The sequence below is a fragment of the Salvelinus fontinalis genome, chromosome 14 (genome assembly GCF_029448725.1).
Source record: "Salvelinus fontinalis isolate EN_2023a chromosome 14, ASM2944872v1, whole genome shotgun sequence".
NCBI lineage: Eukaryota > Metazoa > Chordata > Actinopteri > Salmoniformes > Salmonidae > Salvelinus > Salvelinus fontinalis.
The window spans coordinates 19,244,305-19,268,099 of NC_074678.1; the positions used below are offsets into that span (position 1 = coordinate 19,244,305).

Genomic DNA, 23,795 nt, shown 5'->3' on the forward strand with positions numbered 1-23,795 from the left:
TCCTTTTGTCCAGGTGGGAAAGAGCAGTGTGGAATGCGATTGAGACATCTGTTGATCTATTGGGGCGGTATGCAAATTGTGTGTGGGGGGGGGGGGGGGTCTAGGGTGTCCGGGAGGATGCTGTTGATGTGAGCCATGACCAGCAATTCTTGGCTACTGACGTGAGTACCACGGGGAGTAATCATTTAGGCAGGTTACCTTAGTTTCCTTGGACACAGGGACTATGGTGGTCTGTTTGAAACATGTAGGTATTACAGACTCGGTCAGAGAGAGGTTGAAAATGTCAGTGAAGACACTTGCCAGTTGGTCTGCGCATGGTTTGAGTACACATCCTGGCAATCCGTCTGGCCCCACAGCTTTATGAATGTTGACCTGTTTAAAGGTCTTGCTCACATCGGCTACCGAAATCGTAAGCAGTCATCCAGAACAGCTGTTTCTCCCATGCATGCTTCAGTGTTGCTTGCCTCGAAGCGAGCATAAAAGGCATTTAGCTCGTGGCTGGGTTTCACTTTGTAGTCCATAATAGTTTTCAAACCCTGCCACAGCCAACGAGCGTCAGAGGCGATGTAGAAAACAACAATAAACAAATACAGAAAACACTGCTTTAATAAATCTTTTTATGATTTAGCTTTTAGAGTGTGATCTTCTCAAAAGTATATTAGTTCTTTCTCTATAAATGGTATGACATTCACGCATACCACAAGATACAGAATAAAGTGCTACTGTTCATTATGTCAAAGAGAGAAAAAAACCCTGCAGAATAGCTAGAACCATAGGATCAAAAAAACATTAACAAAGTCTTACATGTCTCCCAAAACATTTAGTCAGGATTGGATCTTGATTAGAAAAAGCCAACAATGTAGGCATCAACAATGCCTAAAGTTTGCTTTAGGCACACCACTATACATGGCACTTAAACTTTTTCAAGCAGAAACTCAAAACAAGTGTATAGTTTTAAATAAGTCCCACATTTGAAATAGACATTTTGGCAAAGATCAACACACCTTCAGCCTCCATGTAACAAAATACTAAGTATGATTTCATACAGATAAACAGAAAGGCATTTTTTACTTAAGTCAATCAAATAGGACATGCATTGTAAAACACAGCGCATCATATTGAAGATTTTTCCACAACAAGGTGCAGAATTGTAACTATGAATGAAGTATGAAGATAAGAACTATAACTGGAGAAACTATACAGTGCAGTACATGGATATACATAGTATTAGTATTTGGGAGTGTAGCAAACACAAAGGTCAGGTTATGCATTTCAGCCAAGTCAGAGTTGGAATGTTAAGAAGTGTGTGAACCGGTTGATGTGTACTGCAGTCATAGGAGGACGACTCACCAAGTAGTGTCCCAAATGGCACCCTATTCTTTATATAGTGCACTACTTTTTACAAGATCCTATGGGCCCTGGTCAAAAGTAATACACTACAAAGGCAATAGGGTGCCATTTGGGAAGTAACCTAGGTGAAAAGGAACAGAGGACTCTACGTGTTGGAGGAAAAACAAGTTATTTTCATCATTTATTTTTTTCAACAGCTCTTCATTTTGCTAACTTTTTACTTAGTATTTTTCTCTAAGAGGTAAGCATTACTTCAGTGCAGCAGATATTTACAAAACCACCATCACCATGAGTAGAAAAAGGAAAGTCAAATGCCATCTATATATGGTCCATAGAGTGTTTTTTTGTTGCAATATCAATATTTTACATCTTACAGTATCTTCTTACAGTTTACAACAATACTAAAATGTACTGGGGTTATGTGATGCTGCTATAGTACAGTACAAGCTTCCCCTGGTAAGGATAGTAATAGGCTGTCCCAAATGGAACCCTATTTCCTATATAATGTAATCATTTTGACCAGACCAAAGTAGTGCACTATATAGGGGGTAGGATTGTCATTTGGGAAGCAACAATGACCCGTTTCCTTAATTTAGATGCAGCTCGCTCTGTTCAGACAGACAGTCTGGAGGGAGAGAAGAAGCCTAGGGTGCTGTCTACTGGAACACCATGCTCATTTATTTATTGTCCAACAACAGAAGACATCAGTCGGTCGGTCACAAGCTGCACTGCCTGCTGCCATTTTGTTAGTCCAGGTTCTTCTCAAATGTTGCCATGATGTCACTCTGCATGGTCATGTCAATGATACCAGACATCTAAGGAAGGAGAGGCGGTAAGTTATGAGATTACACAGTCTGGGATTCAACTGTATAAAAGAACAGAAGAATGACTGGCATAATACAATACATGGAAGAGGAATAAAAGGAACGTACAGCCTCCCGTCTGCGTCGCTCCTGTTCTCTCCTGCGGGCCATCTCCCTCTCCCTGTCCACAGAGGTCTGAGTAGTGAGGGGCGGAGGTGGGGTTGGGGCAGCCACTGGAGGTTCCTCTCTCAGGGCCTCTGGAGCTTTAGGAGGCGGAGGCTCCACAATGTCCTCTGTCTGCAGGGGGATCTCTGCTGGCTCTGGGGTTGGAGTTCTACAGGGCAGGGGCTCCGGTTCTGCTGCTCTAGGTGGCACTGATACTGGCATAGTCAGGCTGAAAAGAAAACGTCACAACAATGTCAGCTAGAACATCAAGTATCACTCACATATTGAGAGATCTACTTCATTATTTGAGGATTTTGGGTGAGGCATCATTTCCTACAAGACATGAAAATGATAAGACTAAAGAATAAATTAAGAAAATATGTTTATGACTGGATGGATGAATAATACCTGCTCTTCCCAGAAGCCATCTCCTTCATCTGCATCCTCCTTAGAATCAGAGCTTTCTCTCTCTCCTCCTTCTCTATGGCTGCCCTGCGAAACTTATCAAAGCTCTCCTTCGATGACCTCACCGTAGAGGGAGTGGAAAGAGACATCTTCCTCAGACTAGCCCAGGAGTCTGCGTTCTTCAGGACAATATCCTACCAAGGACAGTTTCACAAATGGAGTTTCACTTTTTTCAGACAAATAATATGAATGCATCTATGGGCATGCATACAATGTATTTCAAGTAATTACTGACAATGGTAGTGTTAAGTTCCATCCACATTTGCGTACCTTTTTGGCAGGTGTATTTTTTCCGTCAGCAGTGGTTTTATTAGCTGGATGAGATAGGCTGGTGTTGCTACCATCAAACACACTGTCAGAGTGTCTGGTATCTGGGGAAGCAGAGTAAATAGAATCCATTTAAAAGATTTCTGGAAGAAATTCTGAAGGAAAACATTTACACAGCGTACACTGAGCGTACGTACACACATACACAAGAGTTGTGCTTACTAGTCTGTTTCTGCAGCTTCCTGTAGGGAGTCTCCTCCAGTGCTTCCGAGAGCCTCCTGTCATCCTTCACAGGCTGTAATGGGCTGTCTTGTAGAGGGGACAACAGCACTGGGTACAGCTGCTAGGACAAAGTGAGATGTACAGCGTTAAACCTCCATTACCACTCCCAGGGCTAAGGCCAATGCTATTTCACACAATCTGTCTCCACTCATTAAGGATTTGGCCAGTAAAAACACAGTTAAATCGCAACAAAAAGGAAAAGAACACAGTAGACATATCGATATTAACCCAATTTCCTTCCCCCCAAAATATACCAGCCAACTCTTTCGATATTAATAAATGCCAAGGACAGAGACATTCATTTAAACAGTGATTTAATCCAGCGTCACAATTCATCCATCAACAACAGGAAGAGGAGGGCATACCTCATATCTGCTGCCAGCAGCCTGTAATAAACCTACAGGAGGAGAGGTCAGAGGGGACAGCAGCGGAGACAGACCTGATGGACAGGAGAAAAACAAAGCAGTGCATTATTCTCCACAGACAGACACCAACACTGTGGATGTAAGCAGGCAGCAGTTGATGGGGAGCAGAGCGGGATGAGACATGCAGCCTAGGCTACAGCGATGGTGACATGGCATCTATAACACACTGCAAACAAAGAGACAAAACACACCATCTACAGACGCCACACAGACATGATCAGCTATGGGCTGAGAAGCAGGCGACACACAGGGGAGTGGACATGCTAACAGCTACAAGCTAGGGGGGATGCTTAGCTGACTGAAGAGATCTTACCTTCCTGTTGTGCCCTATCAGGTAGATTGAGATAAACTGGCCCAGTTTTCACCTCCTGTGTCTGGCCCGGTGATTGACAATGAGGAGAGGTGAGGAGTGCTAGGGGAGAGGGCTGGGGCAAACAGCGTAGGCTGGAGGGAGGTTCTTGTGTGGGGGTGGATGTTGTGCTGAGAGGGTCTGTGGGCAGAGTTAGAGTCAGGGAGGGATCACAGGAGGAGGCAGAAGGGGGAGTGAGGGAGGGGGTAGTAGGGCTCTCAGATAGGGGGTCTGGTTGTTGGGGCTGAATGTCAGTGAGCTGCTGGGGTGCCACCATGTTTTTGCGAGGTAGTGGTGCTGCTTTGGAACTAGGTCTTGAAGGCTGCGGAGGCAGGCGGCTGTGTAAGGCTGAAGACAAGTGGGGAGGGGGAGATTCAAGAGTAACAGTAAGATAAGGCTTCCATCCCAATCTGACTTCCTAGCTAAAATCAAATAAACTTCATCCCACGAGAGACAGAAACACTGACCAGAGAAACCTGGCACTCCAGCTATTTAATCTCTAACCCAAACAATGCAATCCTCAGTCCAGCCTGAGACTTTCAATGGACGTAAAACCTGCTGGTTTACAGGATAAATTGCATTTCCATAGCTAGGGCTGACACTAAGGACTTTGGAAGAGCAGTGTCAACCACCTTTAAATCATTAAAGGACAGTGTTACAGAACTTGACATGGTTGTCCATTGAGTTCCTTTATAGCCAACACACAAACATGAAGACAACAAGCGTTTATTACCTGGGGGTGAGATGAGCAGATCTAGAGGAGGCTGGGCTGGGTACTGCTGTGTAGACTGGCCTTTAGTGACTGCTGCTGGGGATGGAGAGGCATGCAGGGGCAGGCTGGTCTGGAGAGAAGACTCCGACAATGAGTCTTTCTTCTCAGATTTCTTATTTTTAGACTTCAGATGAGAAGGAAAGGACTTACAATTTATAATAAACGCACTGTAATTCCAACCTTCAAGTATATTCATCCAAATTTCACAAAAGTGAACGTATAACCATGTGAATTAGACCACTAGTTTAATAACTTCTTTGGGATAGGAGGCGCTATTTTCACGTTGGGAAAAAATCGTGCCCAATTTAAAATGGCCTCGTACTCGATTCTAGATCGTACAATATACATATTATTATTGGATAGAAAACACTCTCAAGTTTCTAAAACCGTTTGAATTATATCTGTGAGTAAAACAGAACTCATTTTGCAGCAAACTTCCTGTTAGGAAGTGAAAAATCTGAAATCGAGGCTCTGTTCCAGGGCCTTCTTATTCATTTGCTTGAAATCTATGGATATACATGCACTTCATACGCCTTCCACTAAATGTCAACAGGCAGCGGGAGGTGGAATGGGGTGTCTAGCTTGATCTGAGGTCGAACAAGAGCTCTTGGAATGACGTGACCCCAAATTTCCTTTGTTCAGCAAGGCGCGGGAAGGAACCCTGGATTGCCTTCTGAAAAGCTTTCTGTATAGACGGCTAATATATCCGGCTTTGATTTTATTTGATACATGTGATAATATCATCGTAAAGTATGTTTTTTCAATATAGTTTTATCAGATCATTGAACGTTTAAAAATCGGGAGTTTTGGTGTTTTCCGTTCTCTGCGTTTGGTGAAGATGGACAACTTCGCGCCACTTGGCTAGCTTTGATTGCTAATTCGACAGGAGAAGAGAACATTCTAAAACCAAACAACGATTTATTCTGGACAAAGGACTCCTTGTACAAGATTCTGATGGAAGCTCAGCAAAAGTAGGAACCATTTATGATGTTATTTCGTATTTCTGTGGAAAATGTTTAGTATTATTTTCCGCCCTCATTGCAGGCGCTGTCTCGCTATAAACGTAAGCTGTATGTCGTACTAAAGTTATTTTTAGAATTCTAACACGGCGATTGCATTAAGAACTAGTGTATCTTTCATTTGCTGTACAACATGTATTTTTTAGTAAAGTTTATGATGAGTTCTTTGATTAGGTGTCAGAAATATATCCGGATAATTTTGTGCAGTTTGGCTACGTATTCACATTGTAAAACCACGATTTGTACCGCTAAATATGCACATTTTCGAACAAAACGTATATGTATTGTGTAACATGATGTTATAGGACTGTCATCTGATGAAGTTTGTCAAGGTTAGTGAATAATTTTATATCTTTTGCTGTTTTTTTGCGATCGCTACCTTTGCGGTGAATGAATGCGGTTGGCTATTGTGGTACGCTAATATAATGCTATATTGTGTTTTCGCTGTAAAACACTTAAAATCTGAAATATTGGCTGGATTCACAAGATGTTTATCTTTCATTTGCTGTACACCATGTATTTTTCATAAATTTTTTATGATGAGTATTTAGGTATTTCACATTGCTCTCTGTAGTTATTCTTGCTGCTTCGGTGCTATTTGTGATTGTAGCTGCAATGTAAAACTATGATTTATACCTGAAATATGCACATTTTTCAAACAAAACATAGATTTATTGTATGACATGTTATAAGACTGTCATCTGATGAAGTTGTTTCTTGGTTAGTGACTAATTCTATCTCTATTTGGGGTTTTGTGCAAGCTACCTGTGCTGTGAAAGAAATGTATGTGCTTTTATTTATTTGGTGGTGAGCTAACATAAATATACGTGGTGTTTTCGCTGTAAAACATTTAAAAAATTGGACATGTTGGCTGGATTCACAAGATGTTTATCTTTCATTTGCTGTATTGGACTTGTTAATGTGTGAAAGTTAAATATTTCTAAAAAATATTTTTTGAATTTCGCGGGCTAGACAGGTTAAAAGGAAGCAGGGCCTATGTTACAGACTTACCTTGGTCTTGACCTTGTGTGGAGCACCTTGGCTTTTCTTCTTCTTGGTTTTCTTCACTGAAAGACAGGTACAATAGTAATTTAAATTTACCCATTGTAGGATAACTGGAAAATAAAAACAAAGATCTGCTTCACTTACCTTCAAGTAATATCAAAACAATTCCACTGACCTACTCTGGAATCACTACTCTCAAACCAATTCTCAGCTGAAGCTTAAGTTGTGATCGCAAGAAAATGTGTCTAGTAGACTAACGATTTGTGATAAAAATTTAAAGAAAAACACAACTTAACAGTAAAATGTCAAATTGTCTGAAAATGTATTTATTTGAACCTTTAGGTGTTGATCACCAAGACTAACTATGTTAGGTTAAACTGCAACAAGAAAACATTAGCACTGACTACAAAATGTATAAGTGCAGCAGAAATCCTACTCCATCAAGGTCTGCATTAACGTTACAATCTGTTGATTACTTTAAATACATTATAGATTGTATTAGATTTAAGCTAATATTGCTCTATACTAAATCATGCAAAAACCCAACACAAAAAGTACAAAAATCAAAGTACAATCAAAACCAGTATAATAGTGATGAGGACCAGCTTTGACTCTGCAATGGTTCAGAGTATGGAGGGTGAGATGAGGGGGGCGAAGAGTATAGTAACACTGTCCTGGTACTTCTCTAGCCCTACCCATCTGATTTTTGCTATGTTTATCGAAAGATGTATAGCTACCGGTAGGAGTGAAAATAAGATCTCTGGCTTATAATTAGTGGCTAGTCTGTATGGGCAGTTTAAGAACTTGCAGCAGCAGTCTGGGGCCCGTTGGATAATTGACATTTTGCACAGAAGACTGACTGTTCTCATTTCAAACCTAACCTACAGCGTGTTTTCAAAAGGTCAAATAAATTCAGTGAAACTACAACAAAACAATAACATTATCAAACATACATATAACACCCTAATAGTCTGATGAAAGAGGTTTGTGGGACAGAGTTGGCTATATAGACAGACTAAATGTAAGTAATAATACCATTTTTAAAAAAACAATATTTCTTCATGTATTTTGGTTTCACCAGCAGGTGAAAAGGTGACTGAGTTCTACAGAGGCTAGAGAGTCCCAGTGGGTTTTAAAGCCATATCTTTTTCACTCAATCCATGTGTAGAGAGTGGGGAAAGGGAGTGGGTAGGTAGGGAGGAAAGTGCTTAGTGCGGAGGAGAACAGCTAACCTGAATCAGAGTCACTGCTATCAGAATTGCTAGAATCACTACTACTGCTGCTGGAGCTGTCAGAGCCGATGCCCTCACGGAGACGGGATGGCTGGGTTTGGTCTGGGACAGCAGGAGCCCTGGGGAGCTCATCTGGAGAAAAACAAAGAGGGACAACTGTTATGTATAGGACAACAGAGAGAAAAACTGAGGCAAGCACTGCACAGTTGAGTTATTCACTATTGGACATCAGACAGAAAACATAGAAGAACCCATATTCCCTGACTCTTCTAAGGACAACAAGGCCCCTAGATCACAGACACAGATCCTTGACAGATCCATATACAGTGGGGAGAACAAGTATTTGCTACACTGCCGATTTTGCGGGTTTTCCTACTTACAAAGCATGTAGAGGTCTGTAATTTTTTATCATAGGTACACGTCAACTGTGAGAGACGGAATCTAAAACGAAAATCCAGAAAATCACATTGTAATTAAGTAAGTAATTAATTTGCATTTTATTGCATGACATAAGTATTTGATACATCAGAAAAGCAGAACTTAATATTTGGTACAGAAAACTTTGTTTGCAATTACAGAGATCATACGTTTCCTGTAGTTCTTGACCAGGTTTGCACACAATGCAGCAGGGATTTTGGCCCACTCCTCCATACAGACCTTCAGATCCTTCAGGTTTCGGGGCTGTCGCTGGGCAATACGGACTTTCAGCTCCCTCCTAAGATTTTCTATTGGGTTCAGGTCTGGAGACTGGCTATGCCACTCCGGGACCTTGAGATGCTTCTTACAGAGCCACTCCTTAGTTTCCCTGGCTGTGTGTTTCGGGTCGTTGTCAATCTTCAATGCTCTTACTGAGGGAAGGAGGTTGTTGGCCAAGTTCTCGCGATACATGGCCCCATCCATCCACCCTTCAATACGGTGCAGTCGTCCTGTCCCCTTTGCAGAAAAGCATCCCCAAAGAATGTTTCCACCTCCATGCTTCACGGTTGGGATGGTGTTGTACTCATCCTTCTTCTTCCTCCAAACACGGCGAGTGGAGTTTAGACCAAAAAGCTATATTTTTGTCTCATCAGACCACACGACATTCTCCCATTCCTCCTCTGGATCATCCAGATGGTCATTGGCATACTTCAGACGGGCCTGGACATGCGCTGGCTTGAGCAGGGGGACCTTGCGTACGCTGCAGGATTTTAATCCATGACGGCGTAGTGTTTCTAATGGTTTTCTTTGAGACTGTGGTCCCAGCTCTCTTCAGGTCATTGACCAGGTCCTGCTGTGTAGTTCTGGGCTGATCCCTCACCTACCTCATGATCATTGATGCCCCACGAGGTGAGATCTTGCATAGAGCCCCAGACCGAGGGTGATTGACCGTCATCTTGAACATCTTCCATTTTCTAATAATTGCGCCAACAGTTGTTGCCTTCTCACCAAGCTGCTTGCCTATTGTCCTGTAGCCCATCCCAGCCTTGTGCAGGTCTACAATTTTATCCCTGATGTCCTTACACAGCTCTCTGGTCTTGGCCATTGTGGAGAGGTTGGAGTCTGTTTGATTGAGTGTGTGGACAGGTGTCTTTTATACAGGTAACGAGTTCAAACAGGTGCAGTTAATACAGGTAATGAGTGGAGAACAGGAGGGCTTCTTAAAGAAAAACTAACAGGTCTGTGAGAACCGGAATTCTTACTGGTTGGTAGGTGATCAAATACTTATGTCATGCAATACAATGCAAATGAATTACTTAAAAATCATACAATGTGATTTTCTGGAATTTTGTTTTAGATTCCGTCTCTCACAGTTGAAGTGTACCTATGATAAAAATGACAGACCTCTACACGCTTTGTAAGTAGGAAAACCTGCAAAAATCGTCAGTGTATCAAATACTTGTTCTCCCCACTGTATAAATACGAGGCTCGGTTTTCAGAATGGCCGCCATGTTAGCGCCCATATAGAACTTTATTCTTTAAATGCTGGTGATGTAACAAAACGAGAGCGCCGACGACAGTTCTCTATGAAATTACCCGCTGTAAACAAGCAAAACAGAGCAGGGAATTTGACGTTTTTATTGATTAGCATTCAGGGTAATGTGTATCCAAGTCTTTACTGTGTTGTAGTGTCAACAAATTGCATATCTGCTTTCACTGGACATCTTCATAGGTTTTGAAAAATATAAGAAATAAACACAACGAAAAGCGTTATCACTTAGTAATGGCTATGGAGGAGAAAGCAGCGCATTCGGAACGCTCAACCGCATTGGCCCAACTCTCTATATATACACACTGTATGGCTCTGGTTCTTGCTACCACAGATTCACGCTTTACTTACTTGTTGTCTTTTTCTTCTTTGCCAGTGAGATCATTTCTTCAGTAATACTCTGGAGATGTTTCTCTGCATCCTGCTTCTTCACAGTCTGTATTGGTCCTTTGGTTTTCACCAGCTTATTCACTGGTAGAAATAAGATGGAAAATAACAATGACATTTGAGCCTGGTAATGTCCTTGGTAAGTAGTACTGAGATCTACAGTGCAATGATCAACCCGCAAGGAAGCTCAGAAAGAAAGGTGAGTACTACAACTACTCACGGTTGTGTTTCTTGGGCCGTTTCCTGAGGCAGGTCATGGCGAAGCTCTCCAGGGCCCTGAGGGTGGAGGGCTTGAGGGTCTCAAAGTCGATCTCGATCTCCTCAGGGTTGGCATTTCTGAGCGAGGCCTCCCTGGCCTGGATGATGTTCACCACCTTGCCCAGTTTGTCCCCCGGAAGCTTGTTGATGTCCAGGCTCAGCTGCCTCTTCTCACCGTACGACATGGGCACCGCTGGCACCTCTTCCTCATCAGACTTGTAGGGCACCATTGGGAGTTCCATCTTCCTCCTCTTGCCGTGCCTACAGAGGGGTGAGAAGACATTAACAAACTCTTGGTAGGACAATGGAAGTTAATTTCAAAGTAAAATTTGCAACTGGCAACAATAGTCAGTAATCCTGTGTATTGGCTGAAGAAAAGGAGTTACACTGGGGATCGGGATTAGAAAACAATTAGAGCAATTTATCAACAAAGATTGGCCACTTACACTGCAGACGCGCCCTTATTGATGCCCCTCTGCTGTACTTTAGGTTTGGTCTTCCTCAGGTCTTCTTCTTGCTTCGGTCTACTACTCGTTTCCTTCCTTTTTCTTCTCTCCTTTGATTTCTCTTTCTTCTTTGGTTTGAGCAGGGGCTCCTGGGTGAGTTTCTGCAGCTGATCGTGCACCGCTTTCAACTAAAAAGAAGAGGAGAGTTAGATCAGTTAGATACATGGCAGTAGGTAACAGAACAGTAATGTCAGCATGGCCAGGGAAGATGACACAACATACCTGTTCCTCTAGTTTAGCCAGCCGTAGAACTCTGGCCTCCTCTTCCTCCTCCTCCTCTTCCTCCGTACCAGAGGAGGACTCCGATTCAGAGGAGCTCTCGCTGTCACTGCTGCCTGTGCTGGAAGAGCGCTCAGGCCCATCTCCTCTCGCTTTCTTGTCCCTGTGGTGACCGTAGTGTCCTGGATCACCCGCACTCCTCACTGGAAGCTTCAGCCAGCGTGCCTCAAACACATCCTGGTGGGTAGGGGCCACAAGTCATCTCGTCAAAACTTCTCACCAACAATCTATATTCATTCATATTGCACTTTCGTTATTCCATCGCAATTTATTTAAACAACTTCTAGGGACTGGACTGGCTGAAACCAAGGGCAATCATACCTGTAGTTTTCTTGCCATAATAACAACTTCGTGGGTGGGTGGGTTGTATTTGTAACAGTTGGAAAACATGAGTCTGAAATCAGCAGCAAACTCCTGGGCATCCATGTACTCACGTTCGTCCATTTTTTTCTGTGAGAAAACACGCAAATACTGTCATCTTCATAATAGTGAGAGAGATCAAGGAACAAGATACAGCTAGACCAAAGTAACCTTGGCAGATGCCAACTAGCCTCTTGTTCAACAAGTTTAGTGTAACACGGCTATCTAACCCGTATGGTGCCCAGGTCCATGGGCTGCTTGATGATGTCGTGGTAGTCGCGTAGACCCAGGGCCTCTGTATCCACCGGCTTATAGAAGGGCCAGGCGTAGGCCGCGTGCCTCTTGGTGAACATCTCCTTCAGGATGCAGTTACAGAAGCGGAGCTGATCAGAGAGCTTCCTCTTCTTGCTCTGGTGGTGCTGGGGAGAGTCCGGCAGGTCTTTCCTGGGGGGTTTGATGGGCCGACCGCTGCCCCGCCTGGAGAACAGCTTACAGGCCGCCGAGCCGTCAACGATGGGGGACGACTCGCAGCTGGTGATCGGAGCAGAGGCTGTCGGCGTGGTGGTGTCTGCTTTTCTCTTCACACCCTTCTTGATCTGAAACGATATGAATACAACAGGGCTGGGTGTTATCTAAGAAGGGTGGAAATGCAATCAAACTACAGACTAAACAGAGGTTGCACAATATACATGTTACAAAGTATTCTGGAAACTACAAAAGTGATGTTTATGTGGAATGTACAAGTGGTATAGAGGTTAAAGTTGCTGTCAAAATATATACACAGTACCCACTGAGGTAATTGTGAAGAGGTACTGACTTTGGCTGCTATGTGTGAGGAGAGCTGGGCAGCAGGGGGGACGGTGTGGAGGGCCTCAGGAGGGATAACTGTCACTGTCTGCTGGAACACCACCTCAGACACAGGGGACTGGGGCCTCAGCTTCACCACACCTAAACATAGGAACATAGGACATTTAGATGGCAGTGTGTACTCCTAGGAGTATATAATAGATAGTATGGAGCTCTAAGGCCCTGGTTGAAAGTAGTCACTATAAAGGGAATAGGGTGCCACCCATTTGGGACGCATACAATTTATGTGCAAGATTAAGCAGCTGGAGCAGCTGTGTAGCCTACTAGCAGAGGAGGACTTCCTCCCACCCTTCACTGGTGTCTTGGTTGTGATGGCAGATATCTCAGTCTCTTCCTGGGGCATCTCAGCCATTCTCTGTAGGAAGATCTTCTCCAAGGCTTGGGCCATCAGAACTATGTCATCTCCAGGCTGGAAAAACGTCATCCCGATTATTGTGCATTCTGTCATTCAATAGGAGACCATGTAGTCACACTATTGGTGCGTGGCAAACTAATACAATATGAAATGTTAACTTTTTTCCCTTACCCGATTATATACATAGCAGTTGGTGAAGAGTTTGTTGAAGTCCTGTATGCATTCCAACGCGTTGCAGTAATAATTATTCTGAAGACGCTTCTTGATGGTGCTCAAGTCCATTGGCGTTTTGATAATTGTATAGTAATCCTAAAATAGAAAAATAATGGGAAACCGTTAAATACAAAAGATAAGATTTTTAAGGTGGAGGAAGGATGGAGGAAATGGAAAATGAAGATCGAGGAAATGAAAAATAAACAAGTACAATTTTTGTAATTTAGCAGACACTTACCTAGAGCAACTTAGTCAGTGCATTCAACTTATACTGAACAAAAATATAAAAATTAACATGTAAAGTGGTCACATGTTTCATGAACTGAAATAAATCCCAGAAATGTTCCATACGCACAAAAAGCTTATTTACATTTTTTTTTATATAATTGTGCACAAATTTGTTTACACCCCTGTTAGTAAGCATTTCTCCTTTGCCAAGATAATCCATCCACCTGACAGGTGTGGCATATCAAGAAGATGATTAAACAGCACCATCATTCCACAGGTGCACCTTGTGCTGGGGACAATAAAAGGCCACTCTAAAATGTGCAGTTGTGTCACACAACACCAGAGTTGAGGTGATATTTTTGAGGGAGAGTGCAATTGGCATACTGACTGCAGGAATGTCCCCCAGAGCTGCTGAAATAGAATTGAATGTTCATTTCTCTACCATAAGTAGCCTCCAACGTCATTTTAAAAGATTTTGTCAGTACGTCCAACTGGCCTCACAACTGTAGACCACGTGTAAACACCAGCCCAGGACTTCCACATCTGGCTTAATCACCTACGGGATAGTCTGAGACCAGTCACCAGGAAAGCTGATGAAACTGAGGAGTATTTCCATCTGTAATAAAGCCCTTTTGTGGGGAAAAACTTATTCTGATTGCCTGGCCCTGGCCTCCCAGTGGGTGGGTCTGACTCATCCCAGGCCCACCTCTGGCTTCAGCCCTGCCCAATCATGTGAAATCCATAGATTAGGACCTAATGAATTTATTGCAATTGACCGATTTCCTTATACACTGCTCAAAAAAATAAAGGGAACACTTAAACAACACAATGTAACTCCAAGTCAATCACACTTCTGTGAAATCAAACTGTCCACTTAGGAAGCAACACTGATTGACAATAAATTTAACATGCTGTTGTGCAAATGGAATAGACAAAAGGTGGAAATTATAGGCAATTAGCAAGACACCCCCCAAAACAGGAGTGATTCTGTTTTGGGGACCACAGACCACTTCTCAGTTCCTATGCTTCCTGGCTGATGTTTTGGTCACTTTTGAATGCTGGCGGTGCTCTCACTCTAGTGGTAGCATGAGACGGAGTCTACAACCCACACAAGTGGCTCAGGTAGTGCAGTTCATCCAGGATGGCACATCAATGCGAACTGTGGCAAAAAGGTTTGCTGTGTCAGTCAGCGTAGTGTCCAGAGCATGGAGGCGCTACCAGGAGACAGGCCAGTACATTAGGAGACGTGGACGAGGCCGTAGGAGGGCAACAACCCAGCAGCAGGACCGCTACCTCCGCCTTAGTGCAAGGAGGTGCACTGCCAGAGCCCTGCAAAATGACCTCCAGCAGGCCACAAATGTGCATGTGTCAGCATATGGTCTCACAAGGGGTCTGAGGATCTCATCTCGGTACCTAATGGCAGTCAGACTACCTCTGGCGAGCACATGGAGGGCTGTGCGGCCCCACAAAGAAATGCCACCCCACACCATGACTGACCCATCGCCAAACCGGTCATGCTGGAGGATGTTGCAGGCAGCAGAACTTTCTCCACAGCGTCTCCAGACTCTGTCACGTCTGTCACATGTGCTCATGTGCTCAGTGTGAACCTGCTTTCATCTGTGAAGAGCACAGGGCGCCAGTGGCGAATTTGCCAATCTTGGTGTTCTCTGGCAAATGCCAAACGTCCTGCACGGTGTTGGGCTGTAAGCACAACCCCCACCTGTGGACATCGGGCCCTCATACCACCCTCATGGAGTCTGTTTCTGACCGTTTGAGCAGACACATGCACATTTGTGTCCTGCTGGAGGTCATTTTGCAGGGCGCTGGCAGTGCACCTCCTTGCACTAAGGCGGAGGTAGCGGTCCTGCTGCTGGGTTGTTGCCCTCCTACGGCCTCCTCCACGTCTCCTAATGTACTGGCCTGTCTCCTGGTAGCACCTCCATGCTCTGGACACTACGCTGACAGACACAGCAAACCTTTTTGCCACAGTTCGCATTGATGTGCCATCCTGGATGAACTGCACTACCTGAGCCACTTGTGTGGGTTGTAGACTCCGTCTCATGCTACCACTAGAGTGAGAGCACCGCCAGCATTCAAAAGTGACCAAAACATCAGCCAGGAAGCATAGGAACTGAGAAGTGGTCTGTGGTCACCACCTGCAGAATCACTCCTGTTTTGGGGGGTGTCTTGCTAATTGCCTATAATTTCCACCTTTTGTCTATTCCATTTGCACAACAGCATGTGCAATTTATTGTCAATCAGTGTTGTTTCCTAAGTGGACAGTTTAATTTCACAGAAGTGTGATTGACTTGGAGTTACATTGTGTTGTTTAAGTGTTCCCTTTATTTTTTTTGAGCAGTGTATAAACTATAACTCATTGAAATTATTGTTTTTATATTTGTGTATAGTTTAGTTAGTTGGGGGAAAAAACAACCATATATAAAAGTCATTGCAAGTAACAAAAAGTGAGACTCACTGGAATGTGCAGTCCGACAGCGTCAACAGGCGTCCTGAAAGGCCAGGAGAAGTTGTGTCTCCACAGGGCCTTGACCACCACCTTCTCCAGGTACTGCAGCTGGTTGGTTTGGCGACCAGGTTTCTTTGGGTTGTTGAACTTCGGCGGAGGAGGGTTCACGCCTCCCACCCTGGACACCGAAGGGTATTTGGTGTCTGTCATCGTGATGCAGTCCAAAGCGTGGTGAACACGGGGTAGCAGTTGAGAGCGACACTTATTTTCCGTAGCTCAGCTCTCATCACACATCTTCCTCCAAGACTACTGAAAGAGAGGGGTGGTTTTCAGCATGGCTGGGCATTTCTCTATAGATAACTGTACAATAATAATGTGACAAAACCCCTTTTGATCCCCTGGTACAATATCCAGAGCAGAATCACCCTGTCATGGAGATGAAGTTGCTTGATTGACTGTTTTATTAAGATAGGAAGGCTTGGGCCACAATTTAAAAAAACAACCATGAAAATGCCATCTGCATAAAAATCAAAGACGACTCAAAGCCCAATACGTAAACCAGTCACTGCTATATCGTACACCAGTATGTCCATAGACGGTGCCACACAGGCAGATTGGGGCGTTTTTGTGCAGGGGGAAAAAAAGGTTTTACTGACAAGGGGTTTTCTAAATAAAATTGAGCGCAAAACATACCTACAAAAAAACTACCAATTAATCCTATGATATTCAGAACTGGTTTCTACTGCCATCTACTGGACCTGTGCATTGTGGGCTACAGGCAACATTACAATTCTGATGTCCAATGTGGCATCTAAAGCTCCAAATTTACTTACCTCATATCTGTCAGAGAAAGATCACTTGACAAATAAAACCGCAGATATTTTTTATTTATTTACAAATTCTCCCATCGGAAACCACAGCAAAGTAAGCAGTGCTCTCCTCTACCATCCAACCAAATGGTTTTATGAAAAGTATGGGCGTATCAATTGACTCTACAAAGCGCCATGCCAACTGATGAACTTAGATGCTTACGTTTCCAGTCAAACATTTTTGACAATTAGTTAATCAAATAAGTAACAACATTCTAGGCATCAACACTTTATGAAAAGCATTAGCACTATTCACGTCACAAAAAAATATAAAATAGTCACGAAGTTCAAGGTTCTGCATCACAGTATCAATGTAATATTCTAGGAAAATCACATTTTTATGATTATTCAACCTAACCCTTTGTTATTCCGAACAGTCATAAAATACCTAACTTTCAGCCATAAATGATTCAACATTACCAAAGATATGAATTACATAACATGCATATGAACAAACTACGCTGTCTATTATACAGTCAACTATAGGCCCAATTTCTCAGGGAAATTCCCAATCACTCAAATTTGAAAAACACTTCCAATAGACTTGTAGGCAGGGGACGTTTAGTGTCATTCACAGCCTTAAAAATCAAACTAGGTACCTAACAGTTCACAAAAAACATTTGTGCTGGCACAGATGGATGCCTTTGTTACCCACTTACCCCATCAAGAATATTGCAATCGTCCAAAAAAGGTACACATTCAATGAGATTACACTTTTGCCCATACCCAATCAAAGAATTTACATTACAAGTTATGTTGATATTTCTATGCAGTTTATTTTCTTTCAATAAATACATTGTATTTTTACAGAGAAACTATAATTTTCACTCCCAAGGACATACAAAACATTAGAAAATGAACATTAGAAAATACAATTCATAACAAGACTAAATTTGTTTACAATTAACATTACCTAATGTTATATAATTAAGTAGTATGTTATGAAAAAAAAACGTAAGCATTGGCCTGAATAGAAAGAAAAACAATATCATGCATTTTTATTTACTAGGAGAACGTAACGTTACAGATTAATGTGTGCATTACATGTGAGAAGTGATGGATGTATAGGTGCATTTTATTATTTAAACATGCGGTTGTTTACTCTGACCAAGGTTGTCACTAGTTACCACAGCCACGAGAAACAATGCATCACTGTGTAATTTCTGACTGCACACTACTGATAGACATGGAAGTAACTAGTTGGCAACAGGCCAGGGTCCGTGCTATCGGAATCCTTGGGATGTCTAAAAAGCTCAGTTCTGGTGACCTTCCTCCTAATTGAATGAATAATGATTTCCACCTCCAGAAACAGGCCCAATAAAAGTGAAAAGTGTTAATATACACTGCTCAAAAAAATAAAGGGAACACTTAAACAACACAATGTAACTCCAAGTCATTCACACCTCTGTGAAATCAAACTGTCCACTTAGGAAGCAACACTGATTGACAATACATTTCACATGCTGTTGTGCAAATGGAATAGACAAAAGGTGGAAATTATAGGCAATTAGCAAGACACCCCCAAAAAAGGGGTGATTCTGCAGGTGGTGACCACAGACCACTTCTCAGTTCCTATGCTTCCTGGCTGATGTTTTGGTCACTTTTGAATGCTGAGCGCAAAACATACCTACAAAAAAACTCTAGTGGCAGCATGAGACGGAGTCTACAACTCTAGTGGCAGCATGAGACTACAACTCTAGTGGCAGCATGAGACGGAGTCTACAACCCACACAAGTGGCTCAGGTAGTGCAGCTCGTCCAGGATGGCACATCAATGCGAGCTGTGGCAAGAAGGTTTGCTGTGTCTGTCAGCGTAGTGTCCAGAGCATGGAGGCGCTACCAGGAGACAGGCCAGTACATCAGGAGATGTGGAGGAGGCCGTATGAGGGCAACAACCCAGCAGCAGGACCGCTACCTCCGCCTTTGTGCAAGGAGGAGCACTGCCAGAGCCCTGCAAAATGACCTCCAGCAGGCCACAAATGTGCATGTGTCAGCATGGTCTCACAAGGGGTCTGAGGATCTCATCTCGGTACCTAATGGTAGTCAGGCTACCTCTGGCGAGCACATGGAGGGCTGTGCGGCCCCACAAAGAAATGCCACCCCACACCATGACTGACGCATCGCCAAACCGGTCATGCTGGAGGATGTTGCAGGCAGCAGAACGTTCTCCACGGCGTCTCCAGACTCTCACATGTGCTCAGTGTGAACCTGCTTTCATCTGGGAAGAGCACAGGGCACCAGTGGCGAATTTGCCAATCTTGGTGTTCTCTGGCAAATGCCAAACGTCCTGCACGGTGTTGGGCTGTAAGCACAACCCCCACCTGTGGACATCGGCCCTCATAGAGTCTGTTTCTGACCATTTGAGCAGACACATGCACACTTGTGGCCTGCTGGAGGTCATTTTGCAGGGCGCTCGCAGTGCACCTCCTCGCACAAAGGCGGAGATAGCGGTTCTGCTGCTGGGTTGTTGCCCTCCTATGGCCTCCTCCACGTCTCCTGATGTACTGGCCTGTCTCCTGGTAGCGCCTCCATGCTCTGGACACTACACCGACAGACACATCAAACCTTTTTGCCACAGCTCGCATTGATGTGCCATCCTGGATGAACTGCACTACCTGAGCCACTTGTGTGGGTTGTAGACTCCGTCTCATGCTACCACTAGAGTGAGAGCACCGCCAGCATTCAAGTGACCAAAACATCAGCCAGGAAGCATAGGAACTGAGAAGTGGTCTGTGGTCACCACCTGCAGAATCACTTCTGTTTTGGGGGGTGTCTTGCTAATTGCCTATAATTTCCACCTTTTGTCTATTCCATTTGCACAACAGCATGTGCAATTTATTGTCAATCAGTGTTGCTTCCTAAGTGGACAGTTTGATTTCACAGAAGTGTGATTGACTTGGAGTTACATTGTGTTGTTTAAGTGTTCCCTTTATTTTTTTGAGCAGTGTATATATATATTTCTTAATTACATTATTTTACATGTGTTTATTGTTAGACTACTATACTGCTGGAGCTAGGAACACAAGCATTTCAGACAGCGGCAATAACATCTGCTAAATATATGACCAATAAAATGATTTGGACCATGCTATCATTCATTATGCACTCTAAAAAGTATTATTTTTGTCATTGCACTTTTAAGATGCCATTGCTAATTTAAGAACTTTGTTGCGGATTTAAAATACCCAAATGCAGGACGATTTTGCAGGTCAGTGTAGCCTACATTACGTGCATTACGTGATCTTCCAAGATATTGATTCAGCTTTGATCGTACTTTACTACAGGAGAACCATTGTGAGAAGAGGCAGGTGCACTACAGCAGTACAACTCCTGCGTAACCAAACAAGCTAATTGAAACGCACCTAGCCTACTCTTGCCTCATGCAACATTTGGTGACGCAGAAACAAGAGTTAACATGCATGTTATGAAAATGTGGGAATATTTGGCCAAGGATACATTGCTGGTTGGTCTCAGCTCTCAGAAGGGAATTTAAAACAGTTAGGAAGGGAGACTTAAAAACAGAGAGTGAAGTACCAGAAAATACACCAAATGAGCAACTAATGAGCATGAAGAGCCTTGAATTTGACAAAATGACCTTATATCCTTCAGTCTAACACGGCGATTTACTTTTGTAACTCTGTCAGAGGCACACTTTTTGTAAGTAGTCAGTCCCAATTGTTCTCCAAGTTCAGCTGAAATGTATCCCAAAAGGATTTAAGAAATGTGATTGAAGATAGGCCTATGATACTGGCCCACGTCTCGTTTTGCGCAGAATATCAGATCTCAACAACGATTGAGATTAGGCAGCAGATAGCCTAGTGGTTAGAGCGTTGGACTAGTAACTGGAAGGTTGCAAGATTGAATCCCCGAGCTGACGAGGTCAAAATCTGCCATTCTGCCCCTGAACAAGGCAGTTAACCCACTGTTCCTAGGCCATCATTGAAAATAAGAATTTGTTCTTAACTGACTTGCCTAGTTAAATGTTTTTTTTTTTTAATAGATGTGTTTAACACCTCGATCACACCGACAACGTCATTACATTAAGTGGTACGCAGCATCATCTGGATGTGTGCTACAAAAGTTCAACATTCACGGCGATTTCTGTCAAGCAATCGACCCATACAGTGATGCATACGTTCGATAAATCCAACGTACCATTGGAAATTAATGTACTTCTGAAGTCCTAGAATGCAATGACACTGTCAGTGTGATCAAGGCGCTACATGGGCATTCCGTCGTCTGCACTGGCTGTGTAGCATACTTCTTGCCCTTCGCAAAGCAGCAGTGCTGTTGTGAAGGAAGTTGGTGTTTATACAGGACCTCTCGCCCTTACCTACCATCAACCAAATCATGTCAATGCGGAGCTATACTGAGCCCCCCGTATTATTACACCATTTGAGGCACACGGCGATGCAGTATGGAGTACAATTAACGTTAGGCCTCTGCGTGCTCCGACCACATTTTCGGATCAAGCATTTATTGGCTCTTACACGCCGCTGTTTGAGTTAAGCACTGCGTTGGTGCGCGTTAAAATACTATTTAATTCCCTTCATCTGAATATAGGAATGTCAGCAAAAATCATGCATGCCAGTTCAGTGCACACAGCGTAACAGACTAAATAACATTGCAGTCATCTGCAAACCAGCCCCCCCCGATAATGTTATTGCAGGTCTATACGGAAAAAATGACCTCTTCAGAATCCATTACGGAAATCCGTCGCAGTGACGGAGAACTTTACCCCTGCTGTACATAGCTAGCTAACGTTAGTCAGCTACAACAAGTTTGACTAGCTAGCTAACGTTCGTCAAATAATGTAACATTGTTGAAGTTAACAAACGTCAGTGAGTTATAGTTTCTGCGCATTATTGGTCAACTCCTTGCATGACGCAATCAACGTGGTTGGACCGAAATGTGGTGGCTAGCACGTGAGAATTTACAACGTGACTTTCGTAACTAAAAACGAAAGCTTCGCCCAGCCAACAAATATGCAATTCTACCTTGTCGCTAAAGATTGAATCCTGAACATGGCTCAGATTTGGCAGTGAATGTGACAAGCGAATCTTGGATGGCTAACGTTAGTTATAGCTTGTTAGCAATGCTAGTTAGCTTTGTGTAACAAAATGGTGACAGGAAACGATTTCCGTGTCAAGGGCCCACACAAAAAGGAGGCCAACCGCTCAAACTTGAAACAGCACCACCACACACACAAGCCTTCCATATCAACGTTATAAGGGGATACACAGAAAGTAACCAGCTGATTAAATGCAATGTGTTAACGTTATATATCCCTGACCTCTTTTCACATTTACCTTTCCGTCTCTGGCACAACAAGATTGTTTTTACTGCCGAACTGAGACAGACGTTCTTTGCCGACCGTGTTCTGCTGGAAGGATGCCAAATGAAACTGTCGCCGATGATGCGGTGGATAAAAATGTTGCTGTTTTTAGTTTGCTAACAAATAATATTTTTAAAAAACAATACACGGTTTTACCAATATCAAGTACATTGAAAACGAGCCTTCAATGGCGGACGTCTCTATGGGCAACCGCCTCATATTTATACACTTCAGTTCAGAACTCAAGCGGTGATTGGTCAAACCAGTTCACGTGATACATTCAGTCCTTGATTTCCTCACTAGCGTGGGAGAGGATTTCGTTTTACTAAATACAAATATCCTAGATATTGTTATAGCAAACATCGGTTCACCTTGAGCTCACTGACATCCGCGTCCTTTTTTCGATGTAGTAACCTAGATAGTTTGAAAGTTATAGAAGGCACTCGTAAAAAAAAAAACACGGAAAAGCAGGGTATTTTTCAAAATGCAACATAACTGGTCAAACCACATCACATGACCATTCTAGAACCTTCCATTGATGTGTAAGAATGAAAATTGCCGCTAAACAACACATTTCTTGCGAATATTATACACAAATGTGTTTCTAGTCGCTGTTTCATCGATATGGTGCCTGTCCCAAAGAAAGCGTACAGCCAAGCGGTGTAGGTAGTACAGCTGAGAACTATCACAGTTTCGAAGCCAACATCGCGAGACTTCCGGGAATTCTTGCCAAACAGACCAATCCGGTGTTTGCCGTTTGATATGTCAATAAGAACAATTCTTCCTTAGTTGTAAATTTTCTCGAAATCTAAAGGCACAACCTATATTCGTGCCAATGTCTTAAATAGTTGTTATGTTATGTTATTTCTCCAACCTCGTGAAAGTGACAAACTGACACGTTTTAATTTTCGTCAAAAACAACTTTATATCGAACGAGAGCCTTTGATTTGAGGCAATTTGGCTTCACCTGACGTCATGTCTAGCCTTGTTGGCTCAGCTGATACAGAATTGATTTGAGCTCAGGGGTGCAACCCCAACCAGTGGTAAGGTGCAGTGTTGGGGAGGCTACTCTGAAAATATTGTTTATCAATTACTTTACACTAGAAGAATTCACTGTTACTAGCCGGCTACCACACGGTACTCTACCCTTCACCTTAGAGACTGCTGCCCTATGTAAATAGACATTGAACACTGGAGACTTTAATAATGTTTACGTACTGTTTTGCCCACTTTATATCTATATACTGTTTTCTAGTCAAGGCACATCCTATATAAGTACTGCTGTACATAACTTTTCTATTCATATACTGTCCATCAGGGGAGGCTGCAGACTGGAGGACAGCTCATAATAATGGCTGGAACAGTCAATGGAATGGCATCAAACACATGGAACCCATGTGCTGTAGTGGAGTGGGTCGAGAGTTTCAAGTTCCGTGGTGTCCACATCACCAACAAACTATCATGGTCCAAACACACCAAGGAAGTTGTGAAGAGGGCACGACAACGCCGTTCCCCCATCAGGAGACTGAAAAGATTTGGCATGGGTCCCCAGATCCTCAAAAAGTTCTACAG

The 23,795-nt window shown here is 43.2% G+C and overlaps 1 protein-coding gene across 5 annotated transcripts; it reads right to left on the minus strand.

Moving 5' to 3' along the window:
* Positions 1 to 588: 588 nt before the first annotated feature.
* Positions 589 to 22,901, minus strand: LOC129869587 (bromodomain testis-specific protein-like). Of its 5 annotated transcripts, none has more exons than XM_055944110.1 (21): positions 22,198 to 22,901; positions 16,030 to 16,326; positions 13,284 to 13,421; positions 13,022 to 13,166; positions 12,708 to 12,838; positions 12,121 to 12,486; positions 11,852 to 11,980; positions 11,474 to 11,707; positions 11,192 to 11,379; positions 10,708 to 11,006; positions 10,452 to 10,571; positions 8,135 to 8,266; positions 6,909 to 6,964; positions 4,840 to 5,002; positions 4,071 to 4,454; positions 3,698 to 3,771; positions 3,273 to 3,393; positions 3,054 to 3,154; positions 2,727 to 2,917; positions 2,283 to 2,547; positions 589 to 2,165 (listed from the first exon to the last, which is right to left on the minus strand). In XM_055944110.1, exons 2-21 carry the CDS (start codon positions 16,228 to 16,230, stop codon positions 2,097 to 2,099), a joined length of 3,507 nt encoding a protein of 1,168 aa, XP_055800085.1. In that variant the 5' UTR covers positions 16,231 to 16,326; positions 22,198 to 22,901; the 3' UTR covers positions 589 to 2,096. The 5 variants fall into 5 exon arrangements, with proteins under 5 accessions (XP_055800085.1, XP_055800087.1, XP_055800086.1 ...); XM_055944112.1 differs by having other exon boundaries at positions 13,046 to 13,166; positions 16,030 to 16,329; XM_055944111.1 differs by having other exon boundaries at positions 3,273 to 3,390; positions 16,030 to 16,329.
* Positions 22,902 to 23,795: the final 894 nt, after the last annotated feature.